The sequence below is a fragment of the Dermacentor albipictus genome, chromosome 1 (assembly GCF_038994185.2).
Source record: "Dermacentor albipictus isolate Rhodes 1998 colony chromosome 1, USDA_Dalb.pri_finalv2, whole genome shotgun sequence".
NCBI lineage: Eukaryota > Metazoa > Arthropoda > Arachnida > Ixodida > Ixodidae > Dermacentor > Dermacentor albipictus.
In genome coordinates this window covers 45,015,914-45,031,763 of record NC_091821.1, presented here as the reverse complement: position 1 = coordinate 45,031,763, position 15,850 = coordinate 45,015,914, and the positions used below count along the sequence as shown (strand labels likewise).

Below are 15,850 nucleotides of genomic sequence, written 5' to 3'. Positions count from 1 at the left end.
GAGTACCTATATGCTTGCATCAGACTCACAAACTACAATCATGATGGACTAGTAGTGTTGTGTTGGTTGCCTGATAGCAAACAAAATAAAGAGGTGCACATGTCATAATAAGCATGCTTATTCAGATAAATATAGGTACAGTCGACCCTTACTACAAGACCCTGATAATCCAGCAAAAAAAAAAGTCAGTTTTATCCGAAGTCCGTGCTATCCAAAACGCCTCACTTCAGAAACTTCCGTCGCGATGTATGACAACTGTATTGCAAAAAGTGAGTGACGAACATCCAAAGTAAAAAACAAAAAATGTTGTAGTTTCACCCAGAAGGCAAAGCATTGATTACGATAGCAAATTAAGCAAGATAAACACGGCAGCAGCAGTGAGCGAATTGACCTTCGTGCTATTTCTCGCTTCAGCGAGAACTAAACATTGAAAGCACAGCGCATACGAAGCTACCGGCACTGGGTGCACTTTGTGAAGATGAAGCCAGCGCGGGCGCACACTTTGTTCACATTGCAAAATACTATCAGGATATGCCGCTTGCATAGGCACACACTTTGTCTACATCGCAGATCACTTTCAAAATACGCCAGCCGCCGGAGTAAAACCCCTCTCTCTTCTATAGAAGACAGCAAGTTTCTGCGCCGCCTTCCTTCCTTCCTCGCGCACACGATATTAGAGAGTTATAGCTCAGCGAGCCAGCGGACCAGCGGGTCAGCGTAGATGCCAGTGCACATGCACGGTACAGCATGCACAGTGGAGTCTACGCTAGTCTTCTGAGCCTGCTGGCCCACTGGCTCACGGAACTATAACTCAATATTGAGCCACGATTGTCTACTGATCCTCGCAAGCCAGTTGTCAGCCCGTGTCGACATAGCAAAAGTACATTTTGTGCGCCCAATTTTGAACAAAATAGCCGCTAATGCGCCCACTGTAGCCGATAGTCCATTAAAAGCGAACTTCATTGCATTAATAAAATAGGTAGAACAAACTAAGGCTGAAATATTGTGCGTTATGTCTGAAAGTCTGTTGTGTGCAGGTCCATTGTAACGAGCATAGACTGTATATGGGTGCTGCCACTGCTGTTGCGATTTGAAGGTCACAAGGTCCTCGCTCTTCTGCAGCAGTTTTTTTGGGGCACATGCCCAATGTACCCCTTCCTGGTGGCGACCCTGGCAATACATGCAACTCCACCTTCACTTTGAACCTTCATATAAAGTTACACGCACTTTGGACATTAGTGAAAACATTCTATGCCTTTTGTCACTCAGGCCCATTTGCTACTGCCAAAAGTATCTATTATGTGCCACATTAATGTTATTAGTATTCTGATGCTGGCATGCATACACTTATAATTTATAATCAAGTGAGCTTGCACATGTAAAAATCTAAAAATTTTCACATGTTTGAAATAACCATTGTGAATGTGGACAGTTTCAATGATATGGTGTCAATTACACCACACAAGTGGGGATTCTTTAAAAAGTCAGTGGACAGTCCCTCTAATCCTTATGTTATTCCTATGTTCCCTATTCTAATCATGAATTATGGGATAGGGGTTCAGCTTTCGCTTTTCCTGTTCTCACAATTTCATCAGAATATCTAGAAGGAATTTTACAGAGAAGTGTTTGGTACATCACCTGTATACTTCATTAACTGGAGATCCCTGATTTTTATGGTAATGTTAAATGATGATACCTTGCATGTTACAAGTCCATTAAATTTGTAGAGCATCCTCGTTCCAGAGAATGCTGCTGCGATAACTGTTTTGCATAGCTCATGCCTCCAAGACCTGGTTTCAAGGGCTCTAAGGAGGCAGTAGTGCTCTAGCAAATTTTAGAATCAGATATATTTTATACATTGTATCATTCTTTTCAAATGCATCCTGATGTTCATAGTACATGTCACATGTCACGGCCATAATCTTATTATACAGATTTTACGCAATTTAGAGCGACTATTTTTAAGGCCCCTTTAGAGCCACGTCACACCAACTTCATAGAACTCACAATTACTCTGCGAACCCATTTACCAACGGCATGGCACTCTTTGGCCATACATGGCCCTTGCGCCATTAAACACCAAACATTCATTCAATGTTAAATTCTGAAAGTTGCCTCGGTGATTTGAGAGTGCTCTCCTTACTCGTTTGTAGCTTCTTTGGGCATGCGAAGCCTCTGCTTCTGATAAGAGAGTATACTTGCTATAAGTTTGATTGCCTAACCTTGCTTGACCCTATTGTTCTCATTTAGTGTCTCCTGAACAAATGAACCAAGCACTCCGCCCTAGTTCTTAGCACATTTTAACCCTTGATTCTAGTGGAATTGCCTCATCCTTTCCTTATACAATTTCCAAATTTTATAAATTGTACCTGAATGGCAGGCTTGCACTTCTTTCTGTTCCCAGAGGATGCTTATCTCCTAAAGTGCTGCAAATTGCAAAGGCTGACGCCTTGCGTCCATGCAAACTTACACCTTCAAAGAATCAGCCTGGTAACAACTATGGTAGAGGGCTGCCTGTCAAAGATGCGGTCTCAGATGGGAAATGCTACCATGCAGTCCTTGAGGAAAACAATGGTGTCCTGCGCAACAATCAGCCTGATGATCAGCAGGCATTAGAAGTGCCTTTGCACTCGAAAAAGAGGAGCCTTCTGAGTGTGCTGCTTGATGTGCAGCCCCCCGTGGTGCGTATCATTTGATGTACATGTTTGATTACATCTGTTGCATGTGATTGCATGTTGCAATGACCTGGAAGCTGTGAATTGGGTCTTTGTATTTCAGGTAAAATTTAACTTAACGCATTTATTTGGATTGTGCAACTTCGTAATTGTGCAAATGAGAATGGGAGACACATGTAGGGTGGGCAGTTTAGTGCAAGTCAAGTAACCCTTGACTTCCACTGCATTGATGTATGCATATATCATTGAAGTAACCGACTTGGTTGCTTAGTGGCTATGGTGTTGGGCTGCTAAGCACGGGGTCGCGGGATCAAATCCCGGCCACGGTGGCCGCATTTAGATTGGGGCTAAATGTGAAAACATCTGTGTACTTAGATTTAGGTGCACGTTAAAGAACCCCAGGGGGTCCAAGTTTCCGGAGTCCCCCACTACAGCATGCCTCATTATCAGCTCGGGGGTTTTGGCACGTAAATCCCCATAATTTAATTTTTAATCATTGAAGTATAAAGTCCAGAGTCCTGGGTGTCACCATAGGAAAATATGTGAAGTGATAGGCAAGAACACAATGTGCATATATGGAAAGGGCCTGCATTGTGGAATTTGGGTAGTGCTTGATGCACTTCCCTTCATTTTCTTTTGTGAAAGCGGAGGAGGGACTGCTTGCAGTAATTCACAGTAGTTTTATCAAGAAAGCTACAATAGAATAAAAATGTCCTGGTAATTCAAAATTGTAAATTTTCTCAATTGCTCTTTCTTTTAGGAGTTAGTGTCTGTTGACATATTGCTAAGTAATGTCAGTGCACCAAATCTGGAATGTCTGGATTGGAAGCTATACTGCATAGATCATTATATTCACCTACAGATTACAGTAGACTGCCGTTAATTTGACTCCAGTTAATTCGATTTTTCGGTTAATTCGATCCCAGCCGAAGGCCTGGGTCAGCGGCCATCCAGTTCTATGTGCCCAACCTTCATTATCTCTATCCTAAAATTGGCCTTCGCTGCATCATTGAAACTTGACCAGTCAACACCCCTGTGCCAGGCCCCTTTAGGGGCAGCATCTGGTTCAGAGGAGCTTAGTGGTCAGCAAATGTGTTGAACACGCGTCATCTTTCACCAAAAACTCCTAGTTTCAACCTGCCCTAGGAAGATTTTCAAGCGAGAACAATAGCGCATAATGTCTGATTATGGCAATTACCCAATTCTACAAGCTCTTTTTCTTTTCAAGAAAATTGGGCCAAACATTGCCCATGTAGCGCCAATAGGACACGATACCAAAACTGCCTTGGCATCGTTCGGGTGCTTTACTGCATACCACGGATGTTTTGCGGCAAAGCTGAGTTTAGGAAACTGGCCACCATTTTGCAACACATATTAGAACCCTTGTTCATTTTTGCTAAAAAATTGGGTGCACTTAAGACTTGATGCATGTCCCATCATTTTCTTTTCATTTTCATTTAGGAGTTAGTGTCTGCTGGCTTATTGCTTCGTTTAGAAGCTTTAATGTCATTTCTACATTAGTTATCTGCTTTGGACACATAAAAAGTGAGCATTTGATTCAGGGTCGTGTTAGAATCGAGGAAAATACCACCATATAAATTGGCAGCCTGTTTTGACGTTTCATCATCTCGTTTAATTTAACCCACCAGTTAATTCAATCAGTTTTGTCAGTCCTGTCAAGGTCGAATTAATAAAAGTCGATTGCACTAGTATTCACTTGTCTTAGGATTGCAGCTTTGGTTTTTTTCTTGCAGGAACATTTCTACATTGAAGTAAACTGCAAAAAATATCACATGCTGAGCGCCATTGGCCAAGGCGGATCAAGCAAGGTAGGCATGTTTACCAAAATATTCTGGCATTTATCTCCAAATGCATAGCAGGGATGTTTGTACTGTATTTTTTGGCATATAAGTTGCAGATTTTCTGGACAATTTCATTTTTTATGCCTTAAGGTTTACCTGTTATGGTGGTGGCATAGTGGCTACGGCATTGCCTGTCAAAGGAAGCCTGAGGGTGCGGGATCAAATCCCAGTCGCCGCAGTCCATTTACCATTCATTAGGTGCACATTAAAGAACCCTTGGTCGGCTCAATTAATCCGGATTCCTCCACTGCCATGTGCCTCATAATCATATGAAGGTTTTGGCTCGTAAAAGCCCAGAATTTATTTTGATGCCTGAAAATTTCTGAGCTTCTTTACAAGCTGACTGAGCACTGCATGGCAGCATTTGGCAACCACAATGACAGACATCAGCACGTAAAGCTTAACGTGTAGGCAGTGTGCAGTGTGGTGGCAACAGTGTGGGCAATGGCCAAATGCAGGGCCTCATAAGTCATGAGCACATGAAATTCTGTACACTTTGTATGGCAATGCAAAATGCCATGCAAACATAACATCCATGGTGGTTTTTATGCTCTCTTAGAGCCATAACAGTGTGTGCCTTGTCGTGATTTAAGTTAATTGCTTTGTCAAGGTGTTTATTGACAGGGTATGGAAGGAGAGAGAGATAGAACTCGCTGCGTAGTCAAAACCCTGCGAGCAGTCCGAACCAGCCCCGTGCGTAAAGCGCTGGTGATGCGCCTGGTGGTGACGTCCCTGCACTTCCTCGTTAGATTTCATACACTGGAGATGTGCTGGGCTAACCGGCGCTTCTTCTTCATTACATTTGTCCCCCCGAAGAAATAGGTGCCAACCTGGCGATCTAAGCATAAGGTAGCATAGAGGGATCGTAGAAGGGCTTGAGCCGATCTACGTGAACAGTTCCACAACCACGACGGCGCTGATCAGAAGATGGTGAGACAGGCTCGACGACATAGTTCACGGGGGAAGTTTGTGCAATAACACGGTAAAGTCCATGATATTGTGGGAGCAGCTTAGAAGAAAGGCCGGGAGCTAAACGTGGAACCCACAGCCAAACCAATGAATCGGAAGGGAAGCTTGGGGGGGTGAGAGCCACCACAACGAAGCTTCTAGTGTGTCTGATCTGCGGTGGCGAGACAGCAGGTGAGTTGTCTGCATTCTTCAGCATGCTGCGCAGCTTGAGAGACAGGAACACATTCTGATGAATCAGGCTGGTAGGGTAGAATGGTATCGATGGTGCAGGAAGGTTCGCGGCCGTACAGTAAGAAAAAATGGAGAAAAACCAGTGGTGGCTTGAGTGGCAGTATTATAGGCGAACATGACGAACGGAAGCACAGCGTCCCAGTTGGAATGGTCGGATGCAGCGTACATGGCGAGCATGTCGCCAAGAATACGGTTGAAACTCTCCTTCAACCCATTCGTTTGCAGGTGGTATGCGCTAGTGGTCCTGTGGATGACGTAACACTCCTTCAGAAGCGACATCACGACTTCAGATAGAAAAGCATGGCCTCGATCACTAAAAAGTTCCCGAGGGGCTCCGTGACGAAGAACAAAATGCCGCAGTATGAATGATCCAACGTTTTGGGCAGTGGCAGATGGGAGTGCAGCGGTTTCTGCATAGCATGCGAGATGATCCACTGCAACGATAATCCAGCGGTTGCCAGCCCTGGTACAAGGAAGTGGACCGTAAAGGTCGATTCCGACGCGATCAAAAAGAAGGGACGGACAAGGAAGCAGCTGCAAAGGTGCGGCAGTGGGAGTAGGGACCAACTTTCGGCGCTGGTAGTCGAGGCAGCAGCGGACGTGCTTACTAACGAACTTGTACATGCCGGGCCAGTAATACCGGAGCCTAAGGCGGGTGTAGGTCTTTAACACGCCACCTTGTACACATTGGAGATTCGAGTGAAACAATGCGCATAAATCAGCCCAAAGATGACGCGGTATTACGAGGAGCCATTGCCGACCCTCGGGGAGATGCGACGGTAGAGGAGTTGGTGATGCGCCTGCCGCCGTAGCGTCCTAGATGCTGTAACAATGGCAGGATCAGAAAGAAAGTCCAAAAGCGAAGAAATCCATGGGTCTTTGCTCTGCTCGAAGCGCATGTCATCGGTGGCAAGTGCTGACAGGACAAAGTTGAGTGGGCAAAGTCTGTGCGTGTCAGGTGAAATGGGCGAGCAGGAGAGAAGGTCGGCATCAGTATGCTTGTGTTGTGAGGATTGGGGGGTCAATCCCATCGCTCGTAATCAGTTGTCAAGATTGGAGTCGGGCATGAATTAGATGGTAGCTGGCCCATGCCGTCGTCCAACTTATCCACGATGAGAACGTTGTTGAAGGGAAGGACTGCTTCTCATCAAGAACGAGGAATATGGATTTAATTACAGTATCTACATTAGGACGTTGCAAGCATGACTGCGAGAGAAAGTACACTGAGCAGCCGCACAACAGCAGTTTATAAACACTCGGTCCTCCCCCGATCCCCAGGTGAGGGAAACGTCCGACCACTCAACGCAGTCGAGCCGCCGTTTTGCGGGAGGGCTTACACACACAGACTTCCGCTCCGGTTTCACGTTGCCCACCGAGGTCCGACGGTCTTCGCAGAACTCTGGGCTTACGTCAGGAACGGTGCGTGGGAAGGGGCCTCCAAAGACGTTCCCTCGGGACCTCCCTTGCTCATGGCAAACCCGGTCGGCAGTGTCATGTTCAGGCACAAAGCCTGGTTCGTCAAACACATCTCAGCAATCCCACGACGAAGGGTCGAGGACGCGATGCATTGTTCTCCGGCCATAGTAGACTTAGTGACGCAGTGGGGCTAGAGAATGCAGTGGCTTTCCAGATAAGTTGACGCCGCTCACGCACCTGGTTGGCAAAACTAGCACCTCTGCAGGCCGTTCTTAACAGCGTCCATAGTGGTACATGACCCTGATGTCGTACTCTTGCAAACGGAGCAACCAGCATGCGAGGCGGCCAGAGGGGTCTTTCAATGAGGAGAGCCAGAACAGCGCATGGTGGTCCGTTACTACATAAAATTGGCGGTCGTATAAGTAAGGTCGAAATTTCGTAAGGGCCCAGAGTATGGCTAAACACTCATTTTCTGTAACAGAGTAGTTTAGCTCTGACTTTGTCAGTGTGCGGCTAGCATAAGCAACGACGTATTCCTCAAGACCACGTTTGCGTTGGGCAAGAACCGCCCCAAGGCCGACTCCACTGTATGGACCTCAGTTGGGGCAGCAAAGTCGGAATGTCGCAAAATAGGAGGAGAGGTGAGCAGATGGCAAAGGGTCGTGAACGCGTCATCGCATGCTTTCGACCAGGCAGATAGGGCGTTGTCTCCAGCCAGCAGTTGATTTAAAGGGGCAATGATCATAGCGGAGTTCTTCACAAAGCGGCGAAAATAGGAGCAGAGGCCAGTGAAACTGCGTAGTGTCTTCAGGTTGGTGGGTTTGGGGAACTCCACAACTGCACGGAGTTTTGCAGGATCTGGAAGCACACCTTCTTTGGATACGACGTAGCCTAAGATGGTAAGCTTACGGGCAGCAAAAAAGCATTTTTTGATGTTAAGCTGCAGGCCAACCTTAGTAAGGCAGCTTAATACCTCTCTTAGTCGTTGGAGATGAGTCGGGAAATCAGGTGAGAAGACGACATCATCTAGGTAGCACAAACAGGTGTGCCACTTGAGACCGCACAAGATGCTATCCATCATACGTTCGAAAGTAGCGGGCACATTACATAGGCCGAATGGCATGACATTAAATTCGTATAATCCATCCGGTGTGACGAACGTGGTTTTCGAGTGGTCAGCCTCTGTCATGGGGACTTGCCAATATCCAGACTGTAAATCCAAGGAGGAAAAGAACTCTGCACCTTGCAAACAGTCAAGAGCATCGTCTATGCACGGTAGGGGATATATGTCTTTGCGCATAATTTTGTTAAGGCATCTGTAATCTACGCAAAAGCGAATAGAACCATCTTTCTTTTTTATGAGGACGATTGGCGATGTCCACGGGCTATGGGACGACTGGATCACGCCACGCCAAAGCATATAGCCCACTTGTTCGTCAATGACATGGCGTTCAGAAGCTGAGACACGGTGAGGGCGCTGCCGGAGTGGGGCATGCGAACCGATGTCGATGCTGTGCGATACTGTGGTGGTGCGGCCGAGATAATGTTGATGGCAGTCAAAGGAGGCGGTAAATTTGCGTAGCAAGCTGATAAGTTGCGCGCATTGTGTACTTGTCAGATCTCCGGTCATTGACAGATGGAAGCACTCCAACGGCAGTCGATTGGCACTGTCGAGGGCAGTGAGGGACATCAAATGTGCGCCGTCGGGAGCATCGAGGAGCATTGAAGAATCCACAGTTTGCATGTAACCGAGGCACTCTCCATGATGCAAAGTAATCGGCAGAAAAGACACATTGCACACACATATGACACCACGGCCAACACTGAGGGCGATGACAGCAAAGGGCAATGGAAGAGAATGGCGACGGACGAAGAAGTCACATGGCGTGAATAGCACGGTTGCGTCATGTGCTTATGCGCAAATACGGAGACGACGGCGGCTGACTGAGGAGGGATATCAGTAACTTCGGCCACGAGCATTTTTGTAGACGTCACAGGATCTTTGTCAATGGCTGCATCGGCAAGAAAAGACAACCCCACCTCGGCGCGGGCACAGTCATAATGGCATCGTTTGACAAAAGAAAATCCCAGCCTAGGATAACACCGTGGGAGCAGGACAGCAGCACAACGAATTCAGTGACATGAAGTGACTCCTCGATTATAACACGTGCAGTGCAGGCTCCCAATGGTTCGACAGGCAGTGCGCTCGCAGTGCTTAAATACACTCCGGAAAGTGACGTTTTTATTTTTCCTATTCGTCGGCAAAGTCCTGCGCGTAACACCGAAATTGCTGCGCCCATATCGACCAGTGCGAATGTTCTAATCCCTTCGACATATAACTCAATGACATTGCAGGGGTTAATTCGAGGTCTGGCAAATCGAAGGGGACGCAGTTCTCACCTCGGGAACTGCGACACTTAGTTTCCCTGAGGTAGAAGGCTTGGCCAGTGTCTCATCGGTAAGATGGAGCGGCGGCGTGGGGATGGGGATTGACGAGCATAGTTGAGAACAGGGGTTTCATCCGGCGGCACTGAAGATTGTAGTTGTCGAGGGGCATAAGTGCTCATGCGTCGGCGGTGATCATAAATATGCAGCATACGGCGTCGACAAAAGCGGGCAACGTGTCCCGGAATACCACAATGTTAATAAATTGGGCGGTTGTCCGCTGTGCGCCGAGGATTTGGCTGACGTGGTAGCTGTGGTGCATGCGGTAAGAAGGGAAGCGGGTGCGGTCGCACAACAGCTTGGAGAGGTGGACGTGAAGCGAAGAGCAGCCTTGCAGCGACGTCAGCGTACGTCAAGGGCGCCGCAACGGTAGGCAGGTTGAGTAACAGCTAGCAGGCACTTGGCGACTTGCTCCTTGATGATGCTCTGTAACCCCTGTGTCAATGGAGAGTTTGGTTGTGCGTTCGTAAAGGGCACCAGGGAAAGCTTCCGAGCAACTTCTCGTACGAATTCCTTTATCTGGTGCATTAGAGCCGACTCGTCAACATCCAGCGTCAGACCTGAGACAGCAGCGAATTCTGAGGACGGATGTCGTGTGACTACTCGCTGCCTTCGAAGTTCATTGTAACTCTGACACAGCGCAATGACGACAGAGACTGTGGTCTGTTTTCAGGCGACCAACATTTGAAAGGCATGATCCTCAATTCCCTTGAGGGTATGCCTGATCTTGTCGGCTTCTGGCATCGTTGTGTCGAATCTGTTGCACAGATTAACAACGTGTTCAGTGTAGCTGTTGAAATTCTCACCCGGTTGCTGGGCACGTACGCGCAGGCGTTGTTCGGCCTGAAGTTTGTGGACAGCAGGATGACCAAAGCCCTCCGTGAAGTTGCTGTTGAACGCCGACCATGTCGGTATTTCAGATTCGTGGTTACGATACCACAAATGTACAACGTTAATCAAGTAGAAAATTACATTGTCGAGCTTTGCCATATCATCCCAGTGGTTGTGCACGCTGACTCTGTAGTTTGAGGCAAGCCAGTCCTCGACGTCCTGATCACCGGTACCCGCAAAAATAGCAGGATCCCGCTGACGCTGCATGCCACGACAGATGACAGTTGGTGCCGTGACTGCAGCTTGTTGAGCTGGATCATCAGGCATGGTTCGAAAAGGCTGGGCAGGATCGTCCGGCATGGGCCGAGATGGTTGAAGGGTTCGGCTTCGAAGCTCCAGCATTGATGGAGTCGTACCCAGCACTCTCCACCAAATGTCAAGGTGTTTATTGACAGGGTACACAAGGAGAGAGCGATCGAACTCGGTGTGGTAGTCAAAACCCTGCAAGCAGTCCGAACTGGCCCCATGCGTAAAGCGCTGGTGATGCGCCTGACTGACCTGCACTTCGTTACATTTCATACGCTGGAGATGCACCGGGCTAACGAGCACTTCTTCTTTGTTACAGCTTCTAATTGTGTGAGGCTTTTCTTCAAGTACATTCATTGGAATGTACTGAGATTTGACTGACTTTGTGCAAAGTTTCAGCAGCGTGCCTTTGTGCCTCTATCTGCAGCGAGTGTTCTAAAATTGCATACATACTTTTTCCCTTACAGGGAGGTACTTGTGCAATTATGGAAACTTTGTTACTTAATGGTGGCTTTCATTATTAATCCACTAGCTGTTTTGGGCATGCTATTGAGGAATATTAAAGGGGCTCTGAAACACTTTCCTAACTAATCGTAGAATGGCCTCACCATTAAAAGACATTCTCTAAAAACTTTTGCCGCACAAATTTCTCAAATCCTTAAATTACAGTCAACATCAGGTTTTTTGGACTCCTTAGGGACTGTGAAAATGTCTGTAAAATCAGGCAGTCAGAGAAAAATGAGTGCATGCCTTTTACTGCCCCCAAGGGCTCATATTATCACAGGCATGTCCGAAATAGCTCTGAAGGCCTGCCAGTACACTTGTTAGGCATATAGGTACTTGTACTGTGACAGGAAGGTTCAGGTGTGTATAATTAAAGAATATATACTGTGTCCTGTAGCAATTGCTTCTTCCCACCGTTCATATGCTTTACCACGTGCTTTCCACGATTTGAAGCCATCGAAGCCATTGCTGACAGCAGCGAATCCTTTCAATGAATAACACAGCACCGAACAGAAAGAAGCTTCGTACCAAATGTCGAAGCAGCTAGACCTAGTGTTGCCGCAGTGGTGGCTTTGGCTGCCAGTGGATCTGCATGCGAGAGCGCCAATTCGAGGTAAGATTATCAAAACGGTCGCAGTGGTGGCTTCTATTAATGCAGTTTTAAACCTGCAGTCACGGAAAAAAATCCGAAAAATAGAATGGGGAAGAGTTTTTGTGTCCAAAATTTCAGACACTCTTATAAATTGACTCTATGGGGGGTGCGTGGATGTTCCGTAAAGGTGCAAAGGGAAAGTCGGTCGTTGACTGTATTAGACTGTAATTGACTAGATCTCCACTAGTGGGCTCAAAACTACATGGGGGAGGATGCCTCGGAGGCCAGGTCCTGCTCAAAATTGTTGTTTTCTTTTCTTTTCAACACTACGTCTGATTCAGGCATATGTAGCACTCTCTCAGGTGCCTGGAGCAATGTCATTTAGACCAATTAGTGCATGTGGTTGTCGGATAGTCTTGTCATGGCACCCTGTGGTGGCTGTAATACCCATGTTGTGCAGCACGCTGATGCATTTTCCGAGGCCACGCTCAGCGTACACAGCTATACACAGCTGGCATGTGCAGACCAGAAGTGCAAAGATGAGGTACTTGATATTGGAGACATGTATTTTTCATCTATTTAAATGAAAGTTGACATATAGTACTTCTGAGAATGTTCTCGCGATCATGAAATCAGCCAGTAACTGTTAGTGGGCTTGACTGCATGATGCCATTGCAGGGGAAAGAGCAAGTGATTTTTCACCGTTTTTGATATGAGATGAAAAATTGTCTGCTTCATGCAGTGCAATAATATTTGGCTTGCATGTTCACAGGAGCTTAGTCTACAGATCGGCAACATGCCTTGTGTTCAAAAAGTGTTTCAGGGCCCCTTTAAGTTCAGCTTCTGCAATAGTATAAATGCCAGTCTTGCAGGGAGAGGAAGCCAGCAATCCAGAAAAAAATGCAGAAAGGAAAGAAGGGCGGTGGCACTTCCATGATGTTTCCACACCAGCTTGCCCTAATGTGGAGCAACTGCTCAGGTCCAGTTAGCTGTTTATCAGTTTATCAGAGGAATATTTCAAACTACGAAGAAGTTTTCTTATTGAGGATTTGCCACGTCGTCTGGCACTGGACTGTAGGTCCACTTCACTGCATGGTGTGGTTATCTGTGGCAACGGAAAGATGCAGCATGGCAATGTGCACAGCAGCAGGTAAACTTTGTATAGTTCATGTTTGCAGCCTCAAAACAACATACTGGGCGGCAGACACTAAAGCCCAGAAGAGTGCCTTTGACTGTTGACCATTACTCGGAGCCACGAAATCAGCGTCATGTCACTACATTGCTTCAGCTGAAAGTTCCTTTTTAGACTAGTGTTGGGCCGCCACGCTGTTTTGAGGCAGCAAGGATTGCGAGAACTCAGTGAGGAATGCTTCTTCCAGTGTGGCTGTGCTGCACCTTTCCGCTGTCCGAAAGGAGCACATTGCATAGTGCACTTATGGTCCAGCACCTAAGGACACGATAGATGCTTAGTATAAAATCATTTTCTCCTTTAACACACCAACTATTCCAAGTTAAACTTCCAGAAATAAATCTTGTTTGTATAAATTACCAAGTGTGCTCAATTTCGCATTTTTACTTAGACTACATCACCCAAACACTTTTGCCAGAACATGAGACATTTCGCATATTTTTCTGGTCTCTTCAGCTTTGCAGCTGCTTGTCCTAGAGTTCAGGACATTTGTCACTTTTTATCGCTTGCTTCCTAACCAAAATATTGTTACAGGGAGAAACTATACATAGAGGATTCTCCATGTAACAATATATAGTTTAAGGGGCTCTGTAAGGTGTATAGGTCTTTGTATAAATTTTAAGAACTTTCCCATTCACTGTAGTGGCACCTCAAAGCATCCTGTAAAACAAGCTAGTTGCCTCTGATGTGCTAGAATATGAAAGCATTATACCTTTTCATGCAAGTAGGATATATGAAAAATGCCCTGTTAGATGCTGTGTATATTCAATTTGAAAACACTACTGTTGCTTGTAGCATACTTTGTTTTTATATTTGAAAACACTACTGTTTGTAGCATACTTCTTTTTATTGGTATTTGACATCTCCATTCATTATTGCTTACCTTCTGCTTATTATCATTGTGATGAAGGCAGTGCATAAAAGTCACTAAGCACTTTAGGCATGCAAGTTTTTAATTATATTGTAGGTAATTGCATTTGTTGTTGGAGCCTCTCAGCTGGCCATAAATTAGAACTAATTTGTGATTGTTAAGAATTTTGTTTACTTTGACTAGAGCACTCAGGTAGCAGACAGCCAGAAAAATTTAAGCTTCTTATTTTTTGTAACTTGTTTCTCACTTAGCAAGTGGCAGTCATTCTAGCAGCTGCTTTCTCTTGGCAGGATTTCCACTCGGGGGTCATGACCATCCATAAGGACCTGATGAGCTGGTTTATTGAAATCAGTGGAGCTCATTCACATATAAAGAAAATGTAAAAGCACTGATGTTGCACTAGCTTCCTTTTGCAGATACTTGTACCATGTGGCTGTCTTGCACTAAGGCCAAGAAACACTTTGTGACCCAATGAAACATCTGAACAATGAGTTTTGCAAATGATTATTGCTTGCAAGAAAATGAAACTATTTCAGAGTGATTTTTACAGCCATAGCTCTGACATACCTGTCATTTATCTGCTTTTCAATGCTGTGTTCTGTTGCTAAAGCTTACAATGAAGTTGCTAAATTGTGGAATCCAAGGTCATAATACATTAACCTTTCGAGGGTCAAATGTGTTCGCAAGAACTGTGCAATAAAAAGAATTGACCAAAGGGGCAAATTCCATTAGTAGGAAATGATGTAAAAGTCATGAATACAGCAAAAATTTATTGCAAGCAGTAGTTTGTCTGAAAAACCCTTTATTCGCAACCAGAGTATACAACAGTCGAAACCCTATGATAACGAAATCTCTCGACTACACTACAAGATTCTCGTGACAACAAAATATTTTTGTATCCCCGGCAAACGCCCATAGGATTCAATGCATTTCGTACCTCTCAACAACGAAATGTGGCTGAACTACAATCCCGCATCAACGAAATTTGGTGGAATGTAACCCCGCACATTACCTACTTGCACAAGGCTAGCAAACTTCAAAATGGGCTCAAATGTGATTTCTTTGCGTCAAAATTGCATAAAATACTACCACATTACACTTGCGTGGGTGCTGCCATTTACAAAAACAACCAAGTGCCAAAAGCCATCGCCCTGGAAGCACGTCATGGCCGCCATCTTGTTTGTTGATTGTCCGTTTGAAGCGACAGCATGTTGCTACTGTCATGTGACAATGGCTTTTGCACACCTGGTGCAGTGCATAATGTCTGCCTCGGCGAGAAAAATGCAGCAAAAACAAGGAAATCTACGTCCAAACTGACGTGGAATGGTCGCAGCATGGAGTGCTACGTATCGGGCCATGATTGGGTGATCGACCGGGAATACACACTCCTTGCTTCAAGAACACTGGTTTTAATGCCATCTGACAGGCATTGCATGTGGATTTGACGCTAAATGTAGATTTGTATGAAGGAGCCGTAATCTCTATCAATTGCCTTCGGGTGTACAAGATATGATCACTTTCGCACTCGGCACCGGACGCGTCCGTGCCTATGGGTGACAGCATGCGTTAGAGAAATGCTGCTGCATGCGTGGAGCACTGCTGCTCTGTGTCCGGTGCCGAGTTACGCAAAATCTCACAAAAGTGATCGTATCTCCGAAAGCAGCTAGCCAAGAAGACTGCTCCACAGCAGTGCTGCCACTGCTGATCGACACATGCAATGCATTTTGTAGTGTCGGCAATGCAGCTTTATATCCTCGAGCAAGCTTGTGAAAGTAGGCTAACCGAATTTCGACTGTAAAGTTTCGTTCTGTGATGCATTACCTATCTGGGCTGTCTCATTTAGCAACAACAAAATTCTCGCGAAAGCGAATTTTTTCACGTTCCCTGCTGATTTCGTTATTGCGATGTTCAACTGTACGCACAAATACGCTGTCAGTAAGATTAAGATAAATATCTACC

General features: G+C 45.9%; 1 protein-coding gene across 2 annotated transcripts in view; it reads left to right on the top strand.

Annotated features, from left to right (window-relative positions):
* Mps1 (Monopolar spindle 1) overlaps nucleotides 1-15,850 on the top strand; it is a 146,599-nt gene that overhangs the window by 65,307 nt on the left and 65,442 nt on the right. For both annotated transcript variants that reach the window (XM_065437331.2, XM_065437341.2), the window contains exons 10-11: nucleotides 2,405-2,681; nucleotides 4,430-4,504. In XM_065437331.2, coding sequence (XP_065293403.1) covers nucleotides 2,405-2,681; nucleotides 4,430-4,504 — 352 coding nt within the window. The remainder of the gene's footprint in view (nucleotides 1-2,404; nucleotides 2,682-4,429; nucleotides 4,505-15,850) is intronic.